The sequence below is a fragment of the Leptosomus discolor genome, chromosome 16 (assembly GCF_034619465.1).
Source record: "Leptosomus discolor isolate bLepDis1 chromosome 16, bLepDis1.hap2, whole genome shotgun sequence".
Classification (NCBI taxonomy): Eukaryota; Metazoa; Chordata; class Aves; order Leptosomiformes; family Leptosomidae; genus Leptosomus; species Leptosomus discolor.
In genome coordinates this window covers 13,728,543-13,744,491 of record NC_141406.1, presented here as the reverse complement: position 1 = coordinate 13,744,491, position 15,949 = coordinate 13,728,543, and the positions used below count along the sequence as shown (strand labels likewise).

Genomic DNA, 15,949 nt, shown 5'->3' with positions numbered 1-15,949 from the left:
ACCGGCCGGGGCACCCCGGCTGCACCCTGGGGCTGCGCTGCGAGGTGAGGCGGGGCTGAGAGATGAAGCGGGAAAGAAAATATTAAATTAAAAAAACCAAACCAAAACCCAAAACCAATACCCCAAACCCAACGAAAAGCCAAACGAATAAAAACCACCCCAAAGAACGGCTTACGGGGGTGGGCGGCCAGGATGCGGCTGCTCGGGGGGAAACCTCCCCTTCCCCGGGGCGGAGCGGGGCCTCCCTCCCTCCTTCCCTCCCTCCCTCCCTCCCTCTCTCCCTCCTTCCTTCCCTCCCTCCTTCCCTCGCTGCCGCCGCCGGAGCGGAACCGAAAGCGAAGGCGGCGCCGGGCGGCCGCGCTCCGGCCCCGCGGGCTGCGCAGGGCGGCGGAGGCTCCGGGGGCTCCTGCGGGGGTCGCTCCCTTCTGCCGGCGGAGCGGCGCCGTCCCGCCAGGTCGGTGGCTGCGGGTGCGGGGCGGAGGAGGCCGGGCGGGCCCGGCCGGGGGATGCGCCCGCGGCTGCGGAGACAAAGCCGCGCCGGGAGGGACCGGCGGGGGCGGCGGGCGTGGGCGGCCGGGGCCGGGGATGCCCTTCGAGCAGCAGACGGCGTCTCAATCAAACGGGGTTTTCCCGCGGGGCTCGCAGCCGGCCTGGGCAGGTATTTTGGCGATGGAGGGCGGGGAGGGATCGGTGCTGTCGTTTCCCCATCCCCGAGGAGCAGCGCTGTGGCCGCCCGGGCCCGGCCGGCATCCCGCTCCCGCTGGCCCGCGGCCGCCCGCCAGCCCCGACATGTGCCGGTGGTACCCGGTGGGCCGGCAGCATCCCAGGCTTGGGGATGTGACAAGGTGGTGGCCGTTGCCGCGACATCCCGCGGACCCCGTGGGGCTCCTGCCCGGGAAGGCGAGAGCTCGGAGCAGGGGGACCGGGGTGGGGTTGGGAAAAGGAGGGCATTTTTAGGGGCAAGGGGCAAGGGAGAGGCTGGGAGAAGATGGAGAGGATGGAGTTGGTGGAGCAACTGTGTACTGGGGAGGGGTCTCATTAGGAGAAGCCACAGGTTGGGTTGCTGTGAGTGCCCAAGTGTGGTGAGGAGATGGGAGGCAGCCCTGTGGCCACGTGTGGGGCAGGGAGCATCGGGAGTGTGAAGGTAACAGCAAAGTCCAAAAGAAGTGGTGGGATGACCACAGGAAGCTGGTGGGCTGACGGCGTGGCTGTGCGATGCTACAGGAGCAGAAACTGTCCCTGGGGACAGGAGCAGGTTGTCCTCAGGGCCAGGGGGACCATGCTGGGGAGGGGATGTGTGGTGGCTGTAAGTGCTGGAGCTGCCTTCATGGCCCCAAACAAGAGAAGCAGCCCCTCTTCTGGGAGAAGGAGCCCCGTCCCTCTCCTGGCCCTTCTCCATGAGCACTTCATTTTGGGAAAAACAGCCAACAAAACCCAAGAGCCCATCCTGGTAGCACTACGAGGGGTGTCTGATCGACCAGTGCCGTTCCGGGGAAGGTGGCTGTTATCAGATTGGGGAGGTAATTTGGAGGAGGCTGTGCTGTCTACTCAGCCCTCATGTCTTTTAAGTGGTGTTCACGAAGTGCAGAGCTGCTCTCGTTTCCTCTCTCATGGACATCGTGGGCTGGAGCTGCTGTTTCCAGGAGAGCTGGGAGCTGCTCAGCAGTGCTGGACAAGGTGATGGTGATGCCCTGAACTCATCCCGGCCCATGGTCAACGCCATGTTCGGAGCTTATACTCTTGGGATGCTCATTATTTATTGCTTAAGCACTATTAGTTGGTATCATCAAGATTATAAAAAAATCTTGGTAAAGATGTTTTTTGACTCCTATTGAAACATGCCGCTGGGTTTCATGCCGTCATAATGCTACCAGCCCGGCTTTGCATTTTTTCCCCCAATTCTTTCCATCCTGGTTGGATGGGCCAGGCAGCACAGGAGGCTCTTGCTACCCTGGGGGCAATGAAAAGCTTTGTTGCTTGGGCACAGGGACCTGGTGCAGATGGGGCCTGGGTGCCTCTTTCCAGTCCCTCGTTATTTTGGGTGTCCTCTGACTTCTAGAGAAGCTGCTGAGAGATTTTTTTCCATTAAAAGTCAGGCGGGGATGCATATGGTCTTTGTATACTACAGTGACTAATATATTTCTGGCAAGGTCTGCGCTCACCCGTAGGAAGGGAAACTGTGATCGATGCCCCCGTTGCTGCAGATGACACCGCTCTTGGCACGGCCGCTTCCACCACTGACAGTGACCGGGGAAAGCAAAATAGCCACTGGACTCTGCCCAGCGAGAGCTGATAACTGCCCCACGCGCTGGCCCCGGTTAACTTTTAACCGCAGACCTTTGGCGGTAGCAGGGGGAAGACCCTCTGCGAGTAAAATCTGCCTTGGTTTAGGTGGTTTGTGTTCAGTTTTGTTATGAACAGCTTTTTTTTGCAGCACATGAGCTGACCCCCACGGAAGGATGGATGGAGGTGTCACTGCTGGAGCTGCCACCAAGTCTCACTCCCTTGGCAGGGTCCGACCCTGACACCGTGTCTGGCCTTGCCGGAGGGAAGCTCATCGGTGGGGGCGGGGGGAAGGGGAGTGTGTGGCAGCTGGCGGGAGCCAGGGGCACCGTCCCATCTCCCACCCTGCGCCTGGGTAGAGAAACAGCTCCAGGGAGGGAAGGACAGGCTGATGCATCCGTACACTCCGATTTAATCTTTGCAGCCAGTGCTGGCTGCAAGGTGTCGTCCTCTGCGCTCCCCGAAATTGGTCGGCACGTTCCCATTCGGAGGCGGCCGCATCCCAGCAGGGACCAGACGCTCGCAGCAGAGCTGGGGCGGCAGGAGGGGGCTGTAAAAATCACTTCACCCTCGCGGGGGCCGATTTCACTCCCATTCATTTCCGCTAAGCCACGTGGACGTGAGCGAGAGGGAGAGCTGCTGCCAGGGTTTCACAGACCTCTTTTCATTTTAATATCCCTCTCCTTGCTGAATTAGATGCGAGACTGATTGCTTCGATAATCCTTCCGCAGCCGCTATGGGTTATATATGGATTGCAGCCAAAAGCCGTGCCGATAAATCATTCCTATACACCAGGCTGTTATATTTCCTGAGGATTTTGTGGGCATGTGCTGCTCGCTTTTACATAAGGATCTGCTGGAGTTCATACCAATATGTGCTGCTTTTCCCCACGCAAGGACCTGGGTGGGTTGGTGAAGCCGAAGCCCCCGGGCTGGATTTCCCCTCTTTGGGTTTATTCCTTCCATTTCAGCTATTTTAGTTTTCCCTCTGGCTGGGAATACGGCTGTTCTCCTCCTCCTCAGCCTCCCCATGTGCTTATTAAGGAGAACGGGCTGCGCTATCGTTAGCGGTTATCCCACGTCCCACCAGGCTGTGTTCAACAGTGGGATCCACTTTTGGCTTGGGGAAGGTATCATCTCACAGAGCAGTTTTGCAAAACCCTGTGCTCGACTCCTTTGCACGCATGCAAAGGGAAAAAAACCCCAAAAAACCCTCCTATTTTCCACCGTAGCCAGTGTTACGATGGTGCTTGGATGACTTTTAGCCCGCTCGAATTAATCAGCCTTGATATGTTTATCCTGGTCAAGCCAATTAACTCCTGCCGACCAGGGCACACTCGGCTCTCAAGTGTGGCGTGAGAATTCATAACTCAATTTTGCTCTGGCCCAGCAAAGTTTAGCACGAACCCTTGGAGATTCAGATGCAAGCAATGATCTGGGGGCGAGATGGGATGCCCGGCTGTGCTGTGCCACCGCTGGGGACCGGTGCTGCGTCTGGCGACGCTCCTGGGGTGGCTTCACCCTGGGGCCACCCAGACAAGCTGCCTTTTTTGGTGTGTCCACGGTGAGGGTAGAGGGCACGGTGTTCGGGATCAGCTCTGGCTTCGGGGGATGGCTATTTTTATGTGCCCGCTGGCGGGGTGCCCAAAGCAAGCCAGGCAAATGGCAACTGGCCTCGAGATGCACCCCTGCGGGTTCGGGATGAATGGGGGGGCTGCCTCTTCATTATAATCCATTTTGGGAGTGCACTAAAACATGCTGCCTTGGCCGCTCGCAGCGCCGGGGGGCAGTTTTGCAGCCACGATGCCCGAGACGTGGGGCCCTGGCTCGGCTCGGCTGGCAGCTCCCGGCTCTCTTGCCCAGCGAAACCCCAGCTGGGAGCAGATTCAGCCCCGCGAAACGCAGCCTTTCTGAAATAGTTTGTCCTTGTTGCTGTTCGTCAGCTTATTTATAGCCCTCACATCCCCTGCGTTTCTCTGCGCCTCGAAGCAGCGAGCGGTGCCGGGTCGGCTTTAGCTCCGGGCTGATCCCACTCGGGCAAAAGAAGCTCCGGTTTATAGACTGGTGTTGAAAACAGCAGTGAGGCCATTGAGAAGCCTTGAGGAAAGGGGAGACGATTTGATTTCTCGACCCGTAATTTCTGCTGGGCTGATTCAGAGCGGTTGTGCTGTGAGTACATCACGGAAACTTCAATGGAGATGAGCGGAGCTAATTTTAACCGGCCGCCTCACTGAGGTGTGGGAATCAGGCAGAAAAAAGCCTCAAAACCTTGTTCCTGCTTCTGGACTGTTAGTTTCAGGATTTTTTTTTTTTTTTTCACTTGCTGCTGCAGCAGCTCATTAACCTAGAAATTAAAAACAGCACCAGTGTTGGGGTAGGGAAGAGTGATGGTTTACAACCAACCAACCATCAAACTGCCCTGGCTGCTGCGGGACACCCGGCATAAGTGAATTAACACCATTTTCTCCCAGTTTTAAATTATTATTTAGTTGTTTGATTTTTTTTTTTTTTTTAATTCTTTGTTGCTAACAGAATTGTTTTCTCATGTATCTCAAGGTTCAGGAACCTGATTTTCGCAAAGAAGGCCGTAGGGAACCCAGGGAGAGGAAGAGAAATTGCTGGCAATGACGGGCCGTGGGAGGAGGCAGTGAGCTGGGGGGGGCTGATCCTGCACCCCATGCTTGGTAAGCAGGTCCCTGTGCCCCTGAACTGCTTCGTTTGGGGGGTGTTTGGCAGAGATGTGCTTGCTCTGACTGTGGGATCGAGCAGTGAAGCAGGGAACCGAGCGGTATGTATGCTGGTATGGTGCAGGGCCAGATCTTGCCCCTGTAAAATACCCCTTTTGGGGTAGTTCCATAGCAGAGCTGATGGGGGGTTTATTCCCTGGAGGTGTTTAAATAAAGGGGGTGGAAGGAGCGGTGGCAGTGGCTGGGGCCGGCCCCTACCTGGTGCCTGCCCTGTGGCAGGGTGGGTGCATATCCTGGGGCCATCCCCCACCGCTGCCCTTGGCTTTACCATCCCCTGTGGGATAAACAAAATAATTTGTAGACTAACGACCAGCGGGAGGAAATCCCGCTTACCGGGGGAGCCCAGCTGAGCCGCCGTGTGTTTGCAGGCACACCTCCCCGTCGCAGCGTGGCCGGGATGACGCCTTTGGTCGCACGAATCCATCATGCGTCCCCGGCAGCTCGCCTGCCCCACGGCCCCTCTGCTGTGACGGAGGCTGCGGCCCCCGATTGCCCGGGGTGCTGCGGGACCCCCCGCCGCTGAGGCCCCGCCGCCCCGACATGGCCTCGCTCATCGTGGTGACCGAGTACGACGCAACGGGGAGTGCGAGCGAGGAGGAGGAGATGAACGTGCCCAGTGGCGAGGGTTTTGGGGACGGCCGGGAGCCGAGGGTGAAGCTGCACCTCTCCGGCCGAAAGCTCTCCCTGCAGGAGCGGTCGCAGCCTGCCCGCTCGCCCGGGAATGGGGACGGTGCCAACGAACGCTTCATCTACCCATCCCTCCCTTACTCTCCGGTGACATCCCCGCACTCCTCCCCACGGCTGCCACGGCGGCCAACAGTGGAGTCGAACCGCGTGTCCATCACAGGACTCCAGGTGAGGGGGAATCATTGCTATGCCCGTGGTTCTCCTGCCCCTGTCCTGGTTTCCCCGCCACCGTGGCATCGCTTCTTGCTTTTTTAGGGGGGGGTAAAACCCCACAGCTTGTCCACAAATGTATGGCGGGAGGTGGTGGGATGTCCTGGTCCATCCTGTGCTGTGGGGACAGCCCTCGGGGAGGTGGGACCCAACGGTTCACCGTGCTTCGTGCCTTTTGCAGATGCCACCAGCTGTCAAGGCTGCATTTCGGGGGAGCCAGCGGCACGCCGCGATTTTCTTTTTCTCCCCCTTAGAAATAAAAAAAAGGCACCTGCTGAGATCTGAAGAGAAAATGGCCCCGCCTGCCCCCAGCCTGCCAGCACTGACAGAAAGTGGCTGCTTTGCCTATAAGAAATACAAATACTCAGTGCCGGTCACCGGCATTAAACCCCCCCCCCGAGGCTCTCCTGCCTGCTGATCCCTGCCACCGCGGCCCGTCGTGTGCTCTCGTTCCACCTGAGCAGACAATATTGCCTGCCCGGCCGTTAACGTTCGCAATTAGCCCTCTATAAACACGCCGACGCGTGGCCGGGCGGCTGGCGTGTACGGCTCATGAATCAAAGCTGTCCAGCCCTGAGCAGAACAGGCTGTGAGTTTGCAGAGAAAGTTTTGCTGGTGATTAAAAAGGAGGAGAACAAACACAAGTGGTTTCGTGGCTCAAGTCGGACCCCCCCTCCCTCTCTCCCCGCAGGACTGTGTGCAGCTCAACCAGTACAAGCTGAAGGATGAGATCGGGAAGGTGAATATTGTCCGGGTTTGGGGTGGGATGGGGGGATTTGGGGCGGGAGGGTGTTGGGTTCGCTTTCGCTTTCCAGCTGGTGAGGTGGCAAGTTCAGCCACCCACCACGGGCACTTGGCCAGCTCCTCGCTGTGACGCCGGTCTCTTCTGGGTGGTGCTAAATGTATTGTGTAATTTTTCTTAATTATTATTAATTTTTCCCATTCCCCTTCCCTCCCATGAAATGGGGCATTTGAAGCTTTTCTTTGCCGGCGGTGTGATGCCAGACCATATGCCCCGCTACTCCCAGCATCACCTACCAGCTCTGTGATCCCGGTGGGGCTGGATTTGTGGAGGAGCCCAGAGCCTGGTTTGATGTTGTGGGGTTTTTTTTGGACTGTCCCTAACTGGTCCCCTATGGCTGTGCCCCTCTCTAGGGCTCCTACGGGGTGGTGAAGCTGGCCTACAACGAGGATGATAACACCTACTATGTGAGTAGCACATGGCCCCGGAGCCTGCACTGGGGTGGGTGGGATGGGGATGGATCCACTCCGCTGACTCCCTGCCCGGCTCCATACCAGCCCCATTTTATCCTTGATTTGCCCCAAATCCCACATTTTTTCTCCTCTTGCAGGCAATGAAGGTTCTCTCCAAAAAGAAGCTGATGAGACAGGCGGGCTTCCCTCGTAAGTGGCACAAAAGCTTTAGGATGGGGGATGCTTTGGGGACCCCGGGGGGCTCATTCCTGACCGGACACCCTGTCTTTTACCTTTCCTGCAGGCCGCCCGCCGCCCCGTGGGGCCAAAGCTGCCTCTGAGGGCTGTCTGCAGCCCAAAGGGCCCATCGAACAGGTCTACCAGGAGATCGCCATCCTGAAGAAGCTGGACCACCCCAACGTGGTGAAGCTGGTGGAGGTGAGCACCCACCAGCCCCTTTCCAAAACCCACCCTGAGCATGAAGGAGCCTGGATGCTGCGGGGATGGGCTACGCATCGGCTTGGGCAGAGGGAAGCGACAGCAGAGGGGCTGAGATGGCCTTGGCAGGTCCTGCCTATGGGAGGCTCGTGTTTTCCTTTGTTTTAAAGATTTTTTTATTCCCACCTCCCAACTTTTTCCTTCCCTATCCAGTAAGGGAAATTCAGAAAAATGTTGCTTCCTTGAAGAAAACAACTGCTCAGATGGGTTTTGGGGAGGAACTGGTGTTTCTGCAGTGCAGCCACCCTGCCCTCCACCCACTGCTGTATGAAATAGTCCAAAAATCAAGAATTAAGGATGTGTAGGCTGGAGTTTATTTGGCTCATGAGCCAGATGATGCTTCCTGTGCTTTTTAAATATTTACTTCCTTGAAGTACAGCTATATCTCTGTCCAATTTTTTTCCCCCACCTCTTATGGGTAGAAGCTCAGAGGTTAGCAGACCATGCTAATGGTGCAGGCGGTGCAGAATTGAGATGGCTGCTAAATAAAAAATCACAGTGTTTAGTTTGCAAGGTTTTTTGGTGCTGTTGAATTTCCTTTCCGCTTCTTTCGGCAGGTCCTGGATGACCCCAGCGAGGACCACCTGTACATGGGTAACTGCTCGCGGGGTGTCAGCAGGATGGGGGTTTGTGGGGCAAAGGGTTCCCACCGCGTTTTGGGGTGGCTGCATGGGGGGTTGGGTCTGTCCTCCAGAGCAGGTATGGCCTGGATGTGCTGGAGGAGCAAATCCCCTCTAATGGTTGGAGCAAATGGGATCCAGTCTGGGTTCAGAAAGGAGACAGGATTGCTTTATAGCACTTTATAGGCTTTAATTTGACATCAGGGCACGCTTTGCCACGAGAGGCATCAGCATTTATGTTCTCAGCTTTGAAGGCGGGCTGCTAGAAAGTAGTTTTATTTCTTTGGCTTCAAGAACAAGGCACATGTTAATTATCCACGGTACAAATGAGCCACTTCCCAACCTGTCTTTGCAGACTGCAGTGGTTTGATTGATGTAAATAGACACACTTTTGGAGGAGGAATGTCTTTCCCATCATTTCTGTTCAGACCGTACTAGCAGAGGAGCATGCGATGCCTTCATGGCCAAGCGTAGAGGTTTGCTCGAGGCGAGGGCTTGGCCTTGATCTCACAGGCAAACGGAGGGTTTCGGGGTGCCGTGCGGAGGGTGTTTTGTGATGCTGAAGCTGCGGCACAGAGAAGGTAGTTGGCAGCATCCCCTTAATTGAAGACAGAAGCATGCAAAATGACGTGTGCCTTGCATAAGATAGCATCTCCTTTTTTAAAAAAACTATTGTTTTTATAATTTTTGTCATCGAAATAATTGCTTTTGTGCTGGGACTGTGCTTGCAGGAGCTCTAAGCTGTAAGTGATCAGTAACTAACCACTTCTTCTTTTATGTTTCAGTATTTGAACTGGTGAAGCAAGGGTGAGTATTGAATTCCAGATTTAAACTTAACTAGAGCAGGAACATGAGATAGGCTTGTGGGTGGCACAGCTCGGCCACCTGAGGTGGGTGTGGGATGCAGAGGCGATGGGGAGGTTCATGGTGGGTCTCCTATGCATTTGGGTAGCATCTCCCCAACCTAGTTGCAGTTGTGTACACCCCATACATGCCTGCATTCGGGGCTGTGTGCTGTCTCTGGCCGGCAGCAAAGCCTCCAGGACCTGTTTCAGGACATCCAGATGGGGAACAAGCTCTGTTCTCTGTTACCTTTGCAGGCCCGTCATGGAAATCCCAACCCTGAAACCTCTCAGCGAGGACCAGGCTCGGTTCTACTTCCAGGATCTGATCAAGGGTATTGAATACTGTAAGTGTCTCTGCAAAAAAGATGGGATTTCTTATTTTTTATTTTTCTCTAAACACCTGGGGCTGGACTTTCTGCTGTTGTATGGTGCCATTTCTGGTGGCTCATGCTACTGCACAGGGGTTTTTGAAGCTGAGGCTGGTCGTGGTGTAGCAGAAAGGCTTAGAGCCGCGTGGGGGCTTCTTGCCTCCTTTGCTGCAGACCGGTGCTGCTGCTGAATCGCTTGTTTTTCCTTTGGTTGCAGTGCACTATCAAAAGATAATCCACCGGGATATTAAACCTTCCAACCTCCTCGTGGGTGAAGACGGGCACGTCAAGATCGCTGACTTCGGAGTGAGCAACGAGTTCAAGGGAGCTGATGCCCTCTTAACCAACACAGTGGGCACCCCCGCCTTCATGGCCCCGGAGACGCTCTCAGAAACCAGGAAAATCTTCTCTGGAAAGGTATTTAATAGCGGTTTGAGGGGTTTTGGACTAATCTTCCTTGCACACGCTGTCTGTGGCAGATCTAACCATACTTTCTTTGCTCTGCAGGCTTTGGATGTCTGGGCCATGGGGATCACGCTGTACTGCTTCGTGTTTGGGCAGGTAATCAGATCGATTTTTCAGCGCTGTGTGGTCTGGCGGGGTTTGGTGCGTGCCTCCCATGTGCCGGGTACATGGTGGGATTTACACCCTGCACCCCTGTTCGGGTAGTGCTGAGGGGAGACAGGGATGTGTGGGTGAAAATGGGAAACCTCTGCCTGTCCACGGGAGGGGTGCAGCCAAAAGGGCTATGTTTCTCTCTTTCCCTGGGGAAAAGGTTCTGTGTCTGGGCTGATTTTTCAGGAAAGGAGCTGTTGTAGTAATTTGGTCACCTTTAGTCAAATGTTATTTTCATTGCATTTAAAAGAAGACATTGATATAATAGGAAATGTTCTGGTATTTCCCTATAACTGCCTCCTTGCTCTCCTTCGAACCCTACGAGATCTCGATGCTCGACTGGCTGCCCCACTGATGCTTCTTAACAGAGGCTGTTGCTTTTCTCACTGCTCTTTTTCTTTGCGGTAGTGCCCTTTTATGGATGAAAGGATCCTGAGTTTACACAATAAAATCAAGACCCAAACGTTGGAATTCCCAGACCAGTAAGTACTCGGAATTTTAAAGCTCATTTGAGCTGTTTCTCAGGCACTGCCTGGGTGGTGCTGGCCCTGCTCCGCTGGGGTTTTGCAAAACTCAGGCTCTAAGTCCTCTTGGCCCTCAGCCCTGGAAAACTTCCTTTGCATTAAGCGAGAAGGCAACATCACTTGGTTTGCAGTTGCTGAAGAAGGAGCGATTGAAGTTGCAGAGGCATTTGAGGGAACGGATTAACCTCTGTAGTTGGGTTTTAGCCTGGGTGGAGTCGGTGTCAGGCTCTCCCAGCCCTGTTCATGTGGGATCATGCTCTGGATTGCCCAAAAAGGGGATATTTTGCTTCTCTGGGGGGTTTGGAAGGGCTGCATGGCACCTGGGTGCACGAGTACTCAGAGTTGCATCCCTGCCAGCCCCAATCTGCCCGGGAAGGCCCATGGCAGCTGACACCAGAGTGAAGAAGGGAGGCAGCATCCATCCCCTTCCCCATCTCATCTCTCCCTTCTCCTTTCCACAGGCCAGAAGTTACAGACTTTTTGAAGGATTTGATTACACGCATGCTGGATAAAAATCCCGAATCTAGGATTTCGGTCCCAGAAATCAAGGTACTGACCAAGCCCCATGGTGTTGGCTGTGGCTTCACTTCTGTTGGGTTCTCCTTGCTCAGCTTTTTTTGGGAGTGAGTTTGATCGCGCCAGGCTAGGTCATCCCCCTGTGCCCAGGGCTCCTGGGCAGGTAAGTCCCAGCTCCTTCCCCTGCTCCGGGACCTGCTCAGCTTTGGGACCTTTGGTGCCTACAGAAGTCACAGGCAAAAGGAAATCCCCTGAGTACAGTATTTCCTCTGCTACCAGGAAAGTACTGTGCAACAGCCTTTCGCAGGAGATTTCTCGTCCTCCGCCCCTGTGGGAGCCTGGAAGGGACGAGAAGCTGAGAAAATGGAGACTAAGGTAGGGGGAAAGGATTGCGGGGGAATTGCTGAACCATTTTGTGCTCCTCCTGCAGCCGCCCGAGATACCAGATGTGTGGGCAAGGAGAAAGAGGGGCTTCTGCCTTCTGTCGTGGATTAACTCAGGTCCAAGACTAGGGCTTGGTGGGTCTCCCCATCACTACCGCTATACGTGTGTTCTGGAATAAATTGCACCTGCCTCTTGGAGCTGTCTCATCCATAAGATGAGAGTGAAAATAAGTCTTCTTCCCTCAAACCCACTGAGATGCCCACTGCTGTAGGTCACCAAGGTTACTGCTTGGTTGTGTAGGTGGGGCCAGCGCTGGCTCCGAATGAGCCACACTGCGGCATTTTCTGCTCCGGGCTGAGCCGTTCCTGGTGGCACCGGGGTGAGCTGGCTCACCAGTGAGATGGCACATCTCTCCCCTGCTCCCTGGTATTTCAGGAGCACGTAGGGGCCATAGCTTGGGCAAGGAGATGCGTTTGCCAGGCTTGTGTTGAGTTACAAAAAAGAGGAAATCGTTCCTGACAGGCTGTGTTATTAATTGAAGTTGCACCCTTGGGTCACCAAGAACGGAGCGGAGCTGCTGCCCACGGAGGATGAGAACTGCACCCTCATCGAGGTGACAGAGGAGGAGGTGGAGAATTCAGTCAAGCACATCCCCAGCCTGGCCACCGTGGTGAGTGCGAGGGAGGTGATGGTCTGTGGGTGCTCAGCAGGGTCCACACTGCCTCCTGGGGCAGTTCCGAGCAGCTGGAGCTTGCTGCTGAAGGGCAAAAGCATTGGGCAGGATTAGAGCAAAGACCTTCCCTCTCTCGAAAACAAATGCTGCAAGGTGGGGTCTCAGCATCTCACTGGAGGTGGCCGTGCCTCGTGGCACTGTGGAATGTTTCAGAGCGGTCCCAAAGGGATCTGTCAGAGGGTTGCCGTCTCCATGCTTGAGCTGGCTGCCTAAATAGTGCTGTATTTGCCCAGGACAAAATAGCATCTGGTCTAGGACCTGTCCGTGGCCAGGAGTGGGTGTTTTGGCCAGGCATGAGGAGCTCCGGCTCTGCTCTGCCTGTCCAGCCGTTGGGGCTGTGGGAGCTTCCTGGGATGGAGATTTTATCTGGGCCACGGCGTGCGCCAGCCCCCGCCTGGAGCTATTCTTGGTGAATTCATCTCATCTCTTTTCAAGCTCGTATTTTTATTCTCTGCAACCCACTGTGGTGCTGAGAACCACAGTGTAACCCTGCCCCGTGTGGAAAGTGAAATCCTTGTGGGTTATGAACGTAATGATTTCTTTGAGTGCCCGCTAGCCCTTACGCTAGGAGAAACAGCGAGTGGCCATTTGCAGATCCCTGGCGCGGCGTTCATCTGCCTGTAGACATCGAGGCTGTGACTTTTTTTGAAGTACAGGTCTCCCTTTGAAGCCCCTTTTCCATCTCGTGGCTATGCCTGCATCTGCCTCCATTCCTGGAGCTCTCTCCCGCTTCAGTACCCTGCAGAAGTCTTTTCAAGTGCAGATACGTTAATATGCAAATGTGCTTTGCACTGCTCAAGCTGAAAAAGCAGATCTTGCTCTAAAGAGATCACCACTGATAAGGGGTTTTTCCCCCTTTCTCCTGTTCGGAGGTGACTAGCTGTGATGCGACTTGCTCCCAGCCCTGTTAAAAATCCAGGTGTGTTTAGCACAGCTCAGGGCAAATAAGCTTTTGCTGTGACTCTTGGCTCTTAAATAACGCACCGCCTCCAGGCTGATCTTGTCTTTTCCCATTTGCATTAGTTCTTCAGAATTACCCTCTGGTGCCTGATCTTTGTGCATCCAACTGCAGGCATTAACGCTCGAGTATGAGATTCACGTGGCTTCAACTCTCACTTAAAATGCCTTCCCCCGCGGGATGCTGCTGGCATTTCAGACACGTTTCAGATGTGTAAGGGCTCTCGGTGCACTGTGGTGAGCAGATAAATAAGGCACAGAGGGGCGACAAGCAATATTGAACGAAGCCGGGGTTCCCAGAGCGGGATGCACATGCTGAGCAGGGTCCAGTGCTGCTCACGTGGTTATCTGCTGCTGTTCCCACCAGCAAAATAAGTTGGGGGATGCCTGGGAAGAACCCTGACACTTGCTCTGTTCCCAGCAGTCTCCGATTGCTGCTGACACTGGGTAACATTGTGTTTTGCAGCCAAAGCTAGACAAACAGCCAATTTTTCAGCTTGTTTTTGGTAAACGTTAAAGCAAAATTGTGCCAGTTCCTTCCTTCCCCTCTCCCTTTCCAATGAAGTCTTCTGCCAAGTTATCATCAGGAACTGAGAATTTGCAGGTACTGGATGCAGTAATCAGTAAAACCTACTTTTGGGGAGAGAAAATCTTCCCAGACTTGGCTTTGCTCTCCTTTCCAGCTTCTCACATCTAGTGTGGCTCTCATCCCCATGTTCAGTTATGTCACTGTGGGTTTCTGATGAGGGTACAGCCCTGCATTAAGCAGCTGGAGACTTGTAAACATGCTTCCTTCTGGTTTGTTTTTTTAAAAAAGAGAACTTTGACTTGTGTTTGCTTAATTACTTGGGTGTGAGGGTTGGATGTTCCTGTTGCTCTTGAATGAAAGCAAAGCGTCCCTGACTAACTCCAATCTGGTCTTGCAGATCTTGGTTAAAACGATGATCCGGAAGCGATCCTTTGGGAACCCGTTTGAGGGGAGCAGGAGGGAGGAGCGGTCATTGTCTGCCCCCGGGAACCTGCTGCCGTAAGTTTCATTGCCTCGCCTTGGCCCAAAAAAGACATTTGCAGCTTGTTTTAATGTTCTGGAAATCACTGCAAAGCACAGGAGGAGGGTTCAAGGAGCTGGGCTTTGAATCTGTCATGTGGGGCCGTGACTGGGACATTCACACACCTTCTGTCTAACCCATAACCGCTCTGTGGGATGATTTTTTGTGATGTGGCGTATGCTGCCCCTCCAAGGAGCTGAAAAGCATCTTTTTACGGCACTTCCAGCCTGTTGCAGGGAAGCTGGGGGAAACGACACGTGCTCAGGGTCCCAAAGGGGAAGGGGAAGATGCTGGTGTCTCATTGTCCGCGTTGCCTTTTTCTGAGTTGCTCAGCAACCGTTTTATTTCCTTTTAAAGCAGGAAACAAGGCAGTGAAGATAATCTGAAATGCAATGACTTGCCCAACGTGGGAGAGGAGGAACTTCTTTCATGAACATCGACTTTACGGTTCTGTTGAACAACTTGGTCCAGGGCATGTTATGAAGTGTGCAGGTGAGGATGAGTGACATTAACAGAGCCTACACCAAACACAGCATGACACGGCGCTATTTCAGTATAAAGCTGGATGTAGAGCTTACATAGCAGCATGTTATAAGACATCTGTCTACTTGTCCTAAACACTGAACATCTCCGATCGCTTGGACTGCTGACTTCTTGTGGGAGAGGCGCTGGCTGATAGCAGAGAGGTGAGCTGGCGTGTTGAGCAGCAACAGTGCTTTGCAAAAAAAAAAAAAAACCAAAACAGTCCAACAACAAAAAAAACATGTTTGGAACTGCTTTTACCTGGTTTTAATGCCAAATAATTTCCAGAGACTAACGCCAGCGTCCCAGGGGTGTTGTACACCCATCGCGTAGTCGGTGGGTGCACGTAGAAGGGTGAAGCTTTTGCCAAGTGGCGTACACAGCGGTGAAACTACACGTGCACACTTTGAAAGTTCACGACCTAACGGAAATGTTGCGTCTGTTTCTCATCGTTCTGGTTTGTTTTTAATTGCCATCTTTTTAATTGCATGGAAACAAAGCAAAAACTCACCTTTTCAGGTTTTTAAAGAATGCCTGTCTTTGTGAGCCAAGTTGTATTAAGCAGCATCTTCGGGACGTTCAGAAAGTGAGGTTTTTACAGAAAGGTAATTAACGCCTTTCCTAAGGTCTTGGTGTGACTAGGACTTGGTAAATTGAGTATTTGGTGTATGAAAGGAAAAGGTATTTTAAGGGCTTAAGTTCAGTCTGAACTATTTTTGCTGCAGACATACGAGTGAAAGGTGATGTTTAGCTGAATGTTTGTTTTGAACAGCAGAGGAAGCACTAACAACAGTTTCTAAATCTTTTACTTGATTTAGGTAGATATATTATTAAATATAAAATTCAGGGTAAAATCCTTCACTTCCATGTACATTACATGGTTTACTACAATAAAAAATAATACAACTTATGCTATTTTTTAAGTATAGACTTAGGGCTTGCTTAGAATTTAAGATCTTATTGAAATACTTAGATTAGCTAGTAATTTTCAAAGAAACTTCTGTTTTCCAAACTCTTAATCTGGATTTTGGGGCCAATGCTATGTATTTTTTTGCAAGTTTGTCACCAGTAATTTGTGAATGCCTGTGGATCAGAGGCTTGTTAGTAAATTAAGTGTATACCTAATTCATGGATTGTTTCTTATGAAGAGCTCTTTCACCTTCAGTCAGATTACTCTGATTATTTTGTGGTGCTGGTA

At 53.2% G+C, this 15,949-nt stretch overlaps 1 protein-coding gene across 2 annotated transcripts; it reads left to right on the top strand.

Annotated features, from left to right (window-relative positions):
* The first annotated feature begins 5,554 nt into the window (after positions 1–5,554).
* Positions 5,555–14,662, top strand: CAMKK2 (calcium/calmodulin dependent protein kinase kinase 2). Of its 2 annotated transcripts, none has more exons than XM_009952906.2 (16): positions 5,555–5,884; positions 6,618–6,665; positions 7,082–7,135; positions 7,279–7,330; positions 7,425–7,558; positions 8,176–8,212; positions 9,024–9,045; positions 9,339–9,427; positions 9,669–9,868; positions 9,959–10,012; positions 10,475–10,548; positions 11,052–11,139; positions 11,386–11,481; positions 12,032–12,160; positions 14,107–14,207; positions 14,590–14,662. In XM_009952906.2, exons 1-16 carry the CDS (start codon positions 5,570–5,572, stop codon positions 14,660–14,662), a joined length of 1,566 nt encoding a protein of 521 aa, XP_009951208.2. In that variant the 5' UTR covers positions 5,555–5,569. The 2 variants fall into 2 exon arrangements, with proteins under 2 accessions (XP_009951208.2, XP_086330239.1); XM_086474113.1 differs by having other exon boundaries at positions 14,587–14,662.
* The last annotated feature ends 1,287 nt before the right edge of the window (positions 14,663–15,949 follow it).